This window comes from Natrix helvetica (assembly GCF_964273705.1).
Source record: "Natrix helvetica genome assembly, chromosome: 2".
Classification (NCBI taxonomy): domain Eukaryota; kingdom Metazoa; phylum Chordata; class Lepidosauria; order Squamata; family Natricidae; genus Natrix; species Natrix helvetica.
This window is the reverse complement of record NC_138552.1, coordinates 272,186,573-272,199,651: the sequence shown is the minus strand read 5'-3', so window position 1 is coordinate 272,199,651 and position 13,079 is coordinate 272,186,573. Positions and strand designations below refer to the sequence as shown.

The window sequence follows — 13,079 nt, the reverse complement described above, 5'->3', positions numbered from 1 at the left end:
AATACGTCAAGTTTGTGCATAATCAGTATTAGATAAATGAGACATAAAATACAGAGAAATTAAAATAAGGTGTTCACATTACTATGAAAATCAGCAATGGGAACCATCCAAAATTGCACTGGATTGCAACCATCTTAAGAAAGGTTAATTCTTCCTTCCAAACCTTTTCCCTGGATATAAACATGCCTACTTCAACTATTGTTTACTTATTATAAAAGAACCTAGTATTGGTTCAGGTCTACCTTTTTACCACCTTCTCAAGTGTAAAGAAGCAGGCTTCCATTATGTTAATTTATCCTCCTCCTTCTAATTCTCCAGACACTCTTTGTTTCTATTGCTTTCCTTCCAAAGTTCTGTGAGAACTCAACCAGTTAAATCCACAGACCAGTCTGGCATGAAAAGCAGTATCATATGAAAAGGATAATCTAGAGACGGCAACTACTAAGCCTTTATTAAGTGACAGTACTGTGCAAAAGTACATCACTACTCATTAGTAGAACGGAAGAGTTTTCTCCTTCTTTGTGGGGTTTTGAAGGAAGTTAAGGATAATTTTTTCTTAGCAGGACTCCTCATAAATTTCATCTCCTCTTCCACATAATTTTTCCATGGAAATTAAAAGATAGAGAGGAAACAGAATGCTTTAAGATCTGGAATAGGTGGTACAATTGACTAGAAACTAGATACAAAATTAATACATAAAGAGTACCTAGGAACAATAGTAAAGTGTATATACACTTTATATACCTATAATCATAGCAAATATCGCTAAAAGTTAAAGGTATTTTGTGTGTGTGTGTGTGTGTTTGTGTGTGTGTGTGTGTGTGTGTTTAACATATAACATGTAATGTATAAAAGACTATAAAACTGACAAATTTGTAAATAGAATGGATACCGGTATTGGAAGGCTGTAAAGATTGGAAATGCTGTTTTAAAGTTTTAAAAGATTGAATAAAAAATAGTTTAAAAACTTTTTCCCCATGGAAATGGTTTTTGTTGCATTTTTTTGAGGATCAATAGTAGAGGGGAGGAAAGTTATGTCAAGGTAAGGCTTGGGAGGAATGGCTGATGTTGTAAGAAAACTAGAATGGGTGATTTTTGTAAGAATCCTTAAGTCAGAATTCCAGAGACGGTGTTCTTCATTCTAACCTAACAGAAAAAAGTGAGTTGCTGAAAAACTCACTCCAACAGACTGCCCCTCTTTTCCTGAATTGCATCTTATCTGATCATAAAATAACTATTTATCTTTAAGAACTGATTTTTTTTTCCTCTGTATTTTTCAATATCACATCCTCTATAGTTTCCATTTCAGACTTATTTGTTGGTTGAAACATGAAATAAACGTAGGATAAACTTTAAAAAGTCAATGAGCCTATATGAGTAACTACAAATGGTCCATCAACAACATGTTTACATGTCTCTAGAATTCTCCAAAATTGAGCAAGCATATTAATTTATATTCCACCGTTATCACTTATACAAATGAGTCAAGGAGACAAACTTATCCAACACACCTTCCTCCTCTTATTTACTCCGCAAGAACGTCACTGTGAGGTGGGTTGGGGCTGAGAGTTACTGGCCTAAAGTCACCCAGTTGGCTTTCATAACCAAGGCAGGACATGAACTCATGATCTCCGGCTTTCTAGCCTAGTTCCTTAACCACTAGACTAAATTGGTGGCATGAGATTTCCTTTTTTTTTAATTTCACAATTATGTAGAAAATTAGGCCTGTTAAAATTTTTAACAGACAACACTTTTTTCCTGAAACTTTCCAAGCACCAATATTTGCAAGAAGTAAGACTCAATGCTGTCTCAAATGACAGCACATTATTATTATCATGCCTCTCCAGTCCTCAGAAACTGAAAATAAATGCGGTCTCTTCCTGAAGCATAGAGTTCCTCTCCATTTAGATCAGTCCAAAAGCGTGATACCATCTATTTCAAATACCAAGGTTTAAGGAAGCAAATTATACATGGAGCAAAAGTGCAAGGGCTAGGAGCCTGATATATTGGTTAATTTCTTATTTTGTTACTAGCTGTACCCGGCCATGCGTTGCTGTGGCCCAGTCTGGTAAAATGGAAAAGAAAGAAAAGAGAAAGCGCAAGTTTCTAATATGTTTAATTCCACAATGCTTGTGGGTATACAATATTTTTTGTTGTTCCATTGTCTGTGCAGATATAGAGATTGTCTGGTTTGCCGACTCTAGAACATGCAACATATAATTGTCCATGTGAGAAACAATTTTCAATTGCGGGAAAGACGTTGGACCGGGCACATTTACCAAAAGCATGCAAAGAAAGAAACATTCCCAGGGTGGTTCCCTCCGGGCAGGGTCATGCCGTTGCCAGCAGCGGCAAGGTTTGTGAGGGTCTTGCCCACCTGGCAGGCCCTGCCAGTCGTTGCACTGGCCACGGCTCCCCCGGCAGAGGTGGCCCCCGTATGGAAGTGAGTCATGGTGGCCCCTGCAAGAGCCACCATGGATGATGCTCCTGCAGGCCCTGGCTTGGCGCCCTCTAAGCTCCCTGTGACGGGCAGCCTCCGAAACGACGGGCTGGATGGGGCCCCTCCGGACATGGGCGGAGGGACCCCAGCGTGGGAGGGAGGCTGGGGGTGTCCCCCGTGGGCATAGTGGGGCGGCAGGTGGGCGCTGCCGTTGGTCAGGCCTCGGGGCTGCTGGGCCAGGCAAGGCTGGTTGGGGGAGAAGGCGCCGGGGCTGTTGGCCTCGTGGAAGTTATTGAGCAACTCCTCAGAGGAGCTGCGCTTGGGCTCCCCCAAGTCAGTTGCCTGGGAGAGCGAGACATCCAGGATCTCGGAGGAGGAGAATTCCTTGGTGTGCGACTCGTCCAGGTCGTCGTAGCTCGTAGCCGTCTCACGGGGCACCCAGCGGCCGCCCAGCCCCACTGCACCTCAGGCTGACATCGCCGCCGCCACATTGGAGCTGCCTTGGCAAGGCCGTAGCTGGCTCGCTGTGAGTGGTGGTGGTGGAGAGCACACACGGCTGGCCGGGCTGAGGAGACGCTCCGCCTCTGCCTCCTCTGGAGCTCCGCTGGGCTGGGTGGGGAGAGGCTGGCTTAAGGGCAGGGGGAGGCAGCCGAGGGATGGTGTAGGTGCCGCCCCGCCGCAGACAGCAAAGGCCCGGCGGGAGGGGAGAGAGGGGAAAGGGAGGCCGAAGGGTTTCGGCTTCCCTTGGTGGAAATGGCCGAAGTTCATCAGAGGAGGGGAGGAAAGGGGAAAGGGTGCGGCCGCAGCCCAGCCACACATATAAAAGGACCGTCGGGACGAAGCTGGAGAGAGGCCGAACTGTTCCAAATATACTATACTCACAAAATAAACGCTATGGTAAATGACACAGCCCAATTCCAAGGCAATGTCACACTAAATAATTAAATCAAGATGAAAATAAATTGAAATCTATGAAAATTCAATATAACAATGCAATCGGAAACATTGAAATGGAATCGTGAAATATTTAGTATAGCGTGTGTTGCTTTTACGTCCAGCAGATGGTGCTGCTTTTCAAAAAAGCATGTTTTACCTGTCACAGGTGTGACATCTATATAATATACGTACATAAAAACATGCGCGTATTCAAATGCAACGTTGTGTCAAAATTTCAAAGCAATCGGTGAAGAACTTTCGGAGATTTGAGATTTTGAACAAACAAACATTACATTTTTATTTATATAGACTAGTAACAGTGGAGTATTTTCTGATCGAAGAAATAAAGAATGAAGTATATACCTCCTGTGAAAAATAAATTTGATCAGTTTCCGTGTAATGAGGTCTTTTAGGTTTTCCAGCAGGAAGAAGAGTGGTCATACCTGCCCATTAAAGCCTGCCCCATCAGGAGATCCAAGAAATTCATTATAAACTTGGTTGGCTCTGCTGATCACCATGGCAACTGCATTCTGGTACTGAGGAGAAGAGATCGCCAACAAGGGCAAGGCAGCCAGCGGGATATGATCTTCACTGCTACTTAGAGATGTCTCATCATAACTGTAAGGATTCAGGCTAAAGGAAAAGAAGGGGATGGCAATGCAAATTATCCACAGTTAAGAACATTATAAATGTTGGATTACATTGGGGATGGAGAAAAGATGTGGCAATTTAAGATGAACCAGGACACATTCAACTGAACTGACATTAGTGACCCCCAGTAGTCCAATTTTTTTAGGTTTTGCCACCATTATCATGATTTTCCTGGGAAATATATAGCGTAGTAGTCTTCCCTTTGCTTTCTACACCGTTGTGCGCATTGTTCAAGTGGCTGCTACCACACCATGTGCTGTTCTTCTGAAGCTGTTCCGATCCATATGGCCTCCGCCTTCAGTCAATACTGATAAGCCAGCTGCCTCACGAGGCCTGTTGGTCCATGGGAGTATTTGATTCCCTCCAACCCGCCATTCTGGCATAAAGCCATAATGGGTAGTGGGGCCCCCAATCTGCCACCCAGGGACCTGGTCTGTGGGGGTTCCAGGCTCCCCCTGAAACCAAAAGGCCATGGCTTCGAAATCTAAGGGACTGGTTTGGACAAACTCAACAGCAGTTTTCGTGTGGCTGTTGATAAAAAGAGGATTGCCCACATGGTCATCAACGTCTGATAATGGATATGGCAAAAAGGAGAAGGAGGAGAAGTCAAATTCTTCAAAAGTATTTTGAAGAGCATCCATTTCCTGGTAACAAGAAATTTAGTACATTTGCATAAATATGTTTGCTAAGCACCTATTTGTTTTTTTAAAAAAATACAAACAAGTAAGTTGGCTATCCTCTTGTGACGCTGCCATTCTCTCTTATGGCCCTCTATGGCAGGGAAGGAATTGCCTCTAAAAGACCAGGTAGTTTCCTTGGGTCTCTCTCCTTGAACTTTCCAGCAGTCTAAACACTCTTTGCCTGCTTCTGCTTTAGAGCTTACCTCCTTCTCGTACATACCATCCTGCCTGCATCTTACATACTAAGGGCGAGGGTCTTCCTGGGGCTGGTTGAGATGAACAGTATCCTGACCCATGGGGTTAATAAGATTTGTCCTGCCACAAAGTCAACTTGCATGCTATTCCTAATGCACTTTGTCTTATTAACCTACAGTTGGCAAATAGGGTCAGGAGCTCATAATCCTCAGCTGAGTGCAAGGTGAAAGGAGGAAGTACAGCAGGAAGTTAACCTCTCCAGCTTAAAAATGAAGGTCAGAGACCCAAGCATTTTTCTGGATCCAGAGGTACAGGGAAGAAAAGAAAAGTCATATTCCCGAGATCTCAAGGGAGCGGCGCCTAGGAGCAGAGCCTTCTCTGTGGCGGGCCCAGCCCTGTGGAATGACCTCCCTCTGGATATTAGGACCACCACTGACCTCCGCTCCTTCCGCATAAAGCTCAAGACCCACCTATTCCAAATAGCTGGCCTGGCTCAACCATAACCTCATAACGCTCCTGACGGCTTTTTAATTCGGTAATTTTATCTAATGGGATTTTAAATTGTGTTTTTTAATTGTCTTCACTTGTTAGTCTACCTCCTCCATGCACATGTATCTGTCTTTGTTTTTTATGTATGTATGTTGTCTTTATCTGTATTTTATTTGCTTTGATTGTACGCCGCCCCGAGTCCTTTGGGAGAGGGTTGCGGCTAATCAAATAAAATTATTATTATTATTATTATTATTATTAACTGCATTTTTGACAGAAAAACACCAGCACTGGCTTGGTGTTATCACCATGCAAGTATCCAACACAGAACTTGGATAGGGTCCCATATTGTATGACTTGAGAAGCCTTCTTTAATGATCACACCAAAACATGGGATTGACTGTTTGGAGAGACTCTCCTCATAGTCTTTCACTAGGTGATGAAAGCCTTCATTAGGAAGAAGGAAGACATTTGTTTTAACAGCATGTAAAATTTAATTGCTGTCTTATGTTTGCTACTGTCAGTCTGTTTTCTTCATTAATGCATACTATTTTTCTTGGAATGATGACTCCAATTGCTTGCAATTGTCAGCTGTTCCAAGAGAAGTATCTGCCCCACTTAATAAGGGGAGAGGAGTTGGTAAATTACTAAATAAGAAAATTTAAATGGCAGGAGAATAAAATAAATGAAAGCCCAACTGAAGTCCAACTTTGGGTAAATTGAGAAGGGAAGCAATGACTGCAGCAGCCATTACATCTTCCTCCTCCTTACTTTGGAAAACCTAACTAGGGAGAAAAGATGTTTACTCTTAGCGTGAATAATTTTTTGCTAAACTTTGCTAAACTTTCTGACAAAACATTGTTATATAACACAGAGACATTCACACACACAAAGGGAAAGGTGAAGGAATATGGAGGTATGGGCAAACAACCAGTTTAGAAGTTTCCATAGTTGTGAACTAAACTTGCTAATTGCACACTCTTTTGTGCCTTGCTCTTCACACATCTTGTACATTCTGCTTGTCAGCACAATGCAGATTCCATGTGAAAAAAGAGATGGGAGCAATCCTTCCCATATGGCTGTGCAAAACTTACCAATACAAATGTGGGCCCTCTAAGAAGCACCCACATCAACATCCACGGAGATACTGAGCCATCAGTTCTCAGCAATCAGGGTAAGACAGGGCTCTCTGTGAAAGAGATCCTGGAATACACCCCACCCCTCTTGCAAAAATCAAGGAGGAAGAGAAGCATTTTGCAGGCTGCTCAGCTTTGCAAGTATTAAAGGTTTTTCTTTGGTTCATCTTACAGTTTTTGCTTCGCCATTATTCCCTGGAAAAAGCATGTCTGTTTCTCTTCTGCTACCTTTACTCTGTGAGTGACCAATTAGATGCCACAAGGAGGCAGTATGGACCCACCACTTGTATAGGCTGGAGGATAAATTTTGGCTTCTGGGTGTCCAAACAGGGCCTGCAGCAATAGAGAAAGCTGCCTTATACTAATCCAGACCATTTATCTTAGCTTAGTACTATCTACGCTGACTGGCTGCTGCTGTAGAAGACTGCAAGATTTTCAAGCTCTATCTAGGACACTGGAATTGAATTGAATTCATGTGAAGTATTAGTACCACTCTACAGAGCCTTAGTGCGATAACTGCATCCAGATTTGGTCACCACAATGTAAAAAAGATGTTGAGACTCTGGAAAGAGTGAAGAGAAGAGCAACAAAGATGATTAGGGGACTGGAGGCTAAAACATGAAGAAAGGTTGCTGGAATTGGGTATGTCTAGTCTGATGAAAAGAAGGACGAGGGGAGACACAATAGTAGTGTTCCAATATTTGAGGGGCTGCCGCAAAGATGAAGGGGTCGACCTATTTTCCAAAGTACAGAAGCAAGACAAGAAACAATCGATGGAAACTAACCAAAGAGAGAAGCATTCTAGAACTAAGGGGAAATTTCCTTCTGGTGAGAACAATCAGTGGAACAGCTTGCCTTCAAAGGTTGTAGGTGCCCCATCACTGGAGGCTTTTAAGAAGAGACTGGACAGCCATCTGCCTGAAATGCTATAGGGTCTCCTGCTTGAACAGAAGGTTGGACTAGAACACTTCCAAGGTCCCTCCCGGCTCTGTTATTCTATGTTTTATGTTTTAATTGGGAGCTGCTGAATACAACCATGTTGGATTCTGAGCTGCATTCCAATTGGAAGCTCTGGAGAGTACACAGTCAGATGCCTTCAGAAAAAATGCTCCTTTGAGCTCAGCCACTCAAATTACTCCTCTCCATCTAAAATAGCCCAAAGCTGCAGGGCTTGGAACTTGGGAAAAGTTTTACAGAGCCTGAAAGAAGAACTTTAAGTTACAGTTCAAAGGAAAATGTAGAACAAGATTAGGACAGCTTAGAAAAATAGCCATCAACTCCAGTTTTCAGATCAGGAAACTTTAAAGCAGGCATGTCAAACTCCAAGGCTTGCAGGCCAGATTTGCCTGCGGGATGCTTAGATCTGACCTGTGGGGCTGGCCCAGAAACAGCAAAGGACTGGCCCAGAGTGCCTCTGCCAGCAAAAACAGGGCTTGGGTGGTACATGTGGCCTCCCCATGCCCCATTTTTGGGGTAGAATGGCCTCCTGCAGCCCTCTGCCAGTGAAAATGGAATTCAGGGGGCCATGCATGCCCCACCTGGGCACCATTTTCGCTGGCAGTGGTCTGTAGGAGGCTGTCACTGCTGAAAATGGGGCATGGAGGAGGACACACAGGCCCCTCTGGGCTCTGTTTTCGTTGGCAGAGGGCTAGCAAAACAAACTAAAAACAAAACAAAAGGAGAAATGTTTCCCCTTTTGCATTTGAGCACACAGGAAGGGACAGGAAAGGAGAACGGGAAAGAGGGAAGACAAAGGAAAAGAAGGGAAGATGGGAAGAGAGCAAGGCAGGAAAAATAAGGAAAGAGGAAGGAAGAAGGAAGGAGAATGAAGAGGGAAGGAAAAAGAAGAAAAGGAAGGGAGGGAGGAGATTATGAGAGTGAGTGAGGGTCTCAAGGAAGTCCTGCCTTAGCACTTGTCCAGCACAGGTGCCCCCCCCCAAGATGAGTGATGTCGAGCTGGTCATGCTCCCCCCCCCAGGTCAAACACAACCCTGATGCAGCCCCCCAATGAAATCAAATTTGACACCCCTGCTCTAAAGCAAAGATGTAGAGTAGCAAAATTCGGAAAAGTTGGTCAGGCACCTTGTCAGGAACTCTCTGCCTCCTATGCTGCTGCCACAGGTTTACAGAAACAGCTACAATCGAGAAAATGAGCTCCAAGTGACTGAAGCAAAGAGACTAATAAAAAAACCATATCAAGCTTTTATAGAGGAAATGATCCTCTGTCGAGTGCAAGCACACTCCACCCAACCTCCATCATAAACACTGGGCACTGCTTCTCACAGCACTGTTTTAAAGGTTAAACAAGAGCAATTGTAATTGTAGTGTCCCAGATTGGCTTTCTTATTTTAGGAAAGGATGTGAATTTCATCCTTCTTCAACTCTGCCACTCTTAGTGCTTTCCCAGCCATTTCAAGCCTGCTGCTTTACTGTTCCCATCTTCTCCATTTTACTTCCCTCCCCTCCCACTTCTTTTAGTCTTCTGTCCTTCCTCCGTGTCTTTGACTTCCCTCCACCCTATAATCAAGGGGCTTAACCAATGTCAGCAGGACATTGTTCCATTAAAAGCTTAATTACTGCTACAAAATCTCGTTGCTGCTTTCTGTCAATAAATTGATAGTCTGTATTGTAATTCTGGTATTCTCTCAATGATTAGTGGACTTTCAGATATCATCTGTTGTTCAAGTCATGTACCAGCTGAAATCTAGATCAACGAGATTTATCAAGAAGCAAAATATCCCTACAGTAACATTGACCAGGCAGTAGCTCAAGACACTGCAGTTTTGGTGGGACAACTGCATTATTTAAAACATATTTATTCTAGGTAGGCTATTCCAATTCAACTAAGACCTTCTCACTTGCACTGAGCTACAGCACAATCATTACCTGACCATTGTTTTTGGGCCCTCATAATGTTGTCTTCATTTTAGTCTTAGAATAACAGAGTTGGACAGGACCTTGGAGGTCTTCTAGTCCAAACCCCTGCTTAGGCAGGAAACCCTATACCGTTTCAGACAAATGGTTATCTAATCTCTTCTTTAAAATTTCCAGTGTTGAAGCATTGACAACTTCTGAAGGCAATTTGTTCCATTGATTAATTGTTCTAACTGTCAAGAAATTTCTCCTTAGTTCTAAGTTGCTTCTCTCCTTGATTAGTTTCCACCCATTGCTTCTTGTCCTGCCCTCAGGTTCCTTGGAGAATAGTTTGACTTCCTCTTCTTTGTGGCAACCCTTGAGATATTGGAACACTGCTATCATGTCTTCCCTAGTCCTTCTTTCATTAAACTAGACATACCCAGTTCCTGCAACCGTTCTTTATATGTTTTAGCCTCCAGTCCCCTAATCATCTTTGTTGCTCTTCTCTGCCCTCTTTCTAGAGTCTCCACATCTTTTCTACATCGTGGTGACCAGAACTGAATGCAGTATTCCAAGTGTGGCCTTACCAAGGCATTATAAAGTGGTATTAACACTTCACGTGATCTTGATTCTATCCCTCTGCTGATGCAGCCTAGAACTGTGTTGGCTTTTTTGGCAGCTGCTGCACACTGCTGGCTCATATTTAAATGGTTGTCCACTAGGACTCCAAGATCCCTCTCACAGTTACTACTATTGAGCAAGGTACCACCTATACTGTACCTGTGCATTTTTTACTTCCTTTTACTAAATGTAGAACCTTACTTTTTTCACAATTGAATTTCATTTTGTTAGATAGCACCCAATGTTCAAGTTTGTCAAGATCCTTCTGTATCTTAAGCCTATCTTCTGGAGTGTTGGCTATTCCTGCCAGTTTTGTCTCCAGTCTATGAGTGAGAGCCTCAATTTGTCCTCTGCTATTCTGGGGTCAGAAGTAGCATTTCCATCCTTATTCTGAAATAACAGATTTGACAGATTAACAGAGTTGGAAGGGACCTTGTAAGTCATCTACTCCAACCCACCGCCCAAGCAGAGAACCCTACACTAATCTAACACTAATTTAGGGAGTTTTGAAAAGGGGCTTCCACAAACTCACACAGAGAAGAGATTGAGCTACAAACATCTATCCACAAAAGCTAAGTTAAAAGACTGAGAAGCAATCTTTGGAAACTCTGATTAATTACATTAATAAGTAGGAAAAGATGGACAAAGACACTGAATTGACTAATGTTAGAAAGAGAGTCCTTGGATTTTGTTGGAGCACAGTCTATGCTATCTCCTCTAGGTAGCATATTTTTCTTTGGAAAACAACAAAAAGGAACTCTGGGATAATCTGGAAATTATTTTGGCTCTAAATATCTCATGGGGCAAGTGTGATGATTCAGCAGTTAAGACACTGGGCTTGTCAGATAGGAAGTGAACAGTCTGAGTTTGAGACCTAAGGGTTGCATAATGATTCTCTGTCTAGTTCCTGCCCACCCAGTAGTTCGAAAGCATGCAAATGCGAGTAGATAGACACCACTTTTGACGAGAAGAAAACAGTGTTTTGCAATGTGGAAATATCTTTGGACAGCACTGGCTGATGGTCTCAAAATGGAAATGAGCACTGTCCCCTATAGTTGACAACGACCAGCCAAGTAAAAACTACAGAGACTCCTTTCCTTTCCTGAATATCCAGTATGTAAATGACAGAGCCCCTTCATGGATTACTACCTTGTCGTGGCGAAGGGGATTGCAAGGCTCAATGAAGCTATGAGCTTTGCCATGCAGGGCCACCCAAGACGGACAGGTTATAGCAGAGAGCTCTGACAAAACATGATCCACTGGAGAAGGAAATGGCAACCCACTCCAGTATCTTTGCCATGAAAACCCCATGGACAGTACCAAAAGGACAGGAAGGCCTGGAGGAACGTTGTCCATGAGGTCGCGATGTGTTGGACAGGACTTCGCAACTAACAACAACAAATGACAGAGACTTAAAGACAGAAAGATTCAAAGAAATTCCAAGCCTAATAGCTCTTTTCAATTTGACATACTCCAGGAAAGCTGGATTGAAGTTTCCATTTAACCTGGACAGTATTTCCAAATGTAGGGGAATCTAACAACCAAAATAATAATTTATTAAGTGTATATGCTCTGGGACTCCTAGAGAGTCTGGAAACTTATGAGCCTCTTTATCCAAGAACTTTCCTCTGATAATGCTCACCATTCAAGGCAAACTGCTCATTTTAATTACATGTACAGTATAGCTATGCTGAAGATTGTCTCATTTACACTGAAGGATGAACATTAATTTTTCAAAGGAGAGGAAAGGTTGTGTTGTTTTGATTTGTTCAACATCCTGTTAATGATCTCTGTATTTTTCTTATTAATTGGTGCAGGATCAATTCTTCCTTCTATTCTCCCCCCCCCCCTTTCCTGGAATAGTCGCCAGATGATGTCACAGAGGCAAACAACAAAATGAATCTGACTACATGATGCTGGTGACTGTAAACAAAGCCAGATTGAAAGACAAATGGAAAAGGAAAACGGTGCCAATGAAACAGGCAAAAACAGAAAGAGCACTTTTGGTTCAGTTCCAGTTTAAATGTCAGCCTTTCTTGACCTCAGCCTTATAATTTTCAGAACATAAATGCTGTCCCCCACCTCTGAAGATAGCAGAGCGTCATTTTCTCCAGGCCTCTGGTCAGACTGACCTGGAACACAATACTGACCCTTTACAATCTCTGAACACAGAGGAACTCCAGAATGACATGTTGAAATCTAATTATTCACAATGCTATTTAACTAAATTAATGTCTCTAAAGGCACAGAAGAAAACAGCAATTAAAGCAGGAGCTATATTTTGACAGAGGAACCAGCTCACTTAGTGCCAATTATATTGTTGTAACTAATGAAGTGAAGGTAGGAGAATAGAAAGTTTTCATTCTGCTTCTGAATTAATTTCTTAGTTGATGCAAAACCGACACACTAATCGTTTTGAAGATTCTAATTATATCTGACATTTTATATATTTAATCAACAGAACTTTCCTATGAACCAAAGTAGGGGGAAATATTTATCGCCCAGCAAAGAAACACAATGGCTTTCGATTTGCAAGTACAACAGAAAATCTGGGTTGTAGGCCATTCAGCATGCAAGGAATGAATCAACAAGAGATTTTCTTCCACCTGCTGAGAATCACTTATGTCCTCAACTTTCCTGAAAATCAGCAGGGAGACAGCTTCTTCTTCTTGTGCCATACCCGTCATTGGACGTTGGCAATTATGTTGGCGATCCTATTTTTTTTATCAACAATCCTATTTTTATCAACAAAAAAGTGCTGTTGAGTTTTGTCCAAACCAGTCCCTTAGATTTTGAAACCATGATGTTCTTCCTCTGCCTGGACCTCGTTTGCCTTCAATCTTTCCTTGGAGGATTAAGTGAAGTATGGTGTTTTTTTCTGGATGTCGCATCACATGTCCAAAATATTCTAACTTTTGCTTTTTTATGGTTTGATGATTTCCCTTAGCTTTCCCAAGCGGCTTATCACCTCCTCATTTCGTCAACCCAACTTATACGTAGCAGCCAGGGGTGGGATTTAAAATTTTTAGCAACAGTTGCTAGGTGGATGTGGCCTACTCGGTCTCTTGCACCATG

General features: G+C 42.6%; 1 protein-coding gene across 5 annotated transcripts in view; it reads right to left on the bottom strand.

Annotated features, from left to right (window-relative positions):
* The window catches only part of PITPNM3 (PITPNM family member 3), a 162,611-nt gene that overhangs the window by 28,358 nt on the left and 121,174 nt on the right, over nt 1-13,079 (bottom strand). For all 5 annotated transcript variants that reach the window (XM_081941197.1, XM_081941200.1, XM_081941199.1 and 2 more), the window contains exon 7: nt 3,820-4,009. In XM_081941197.1, the coding sequence (XP_081797323.1) occupies nt 3,820-4,009 (190 nt within the window). The remainder of the gene's footprint in view (nt 1-3,819; nt 4,010-13,079) is intronic.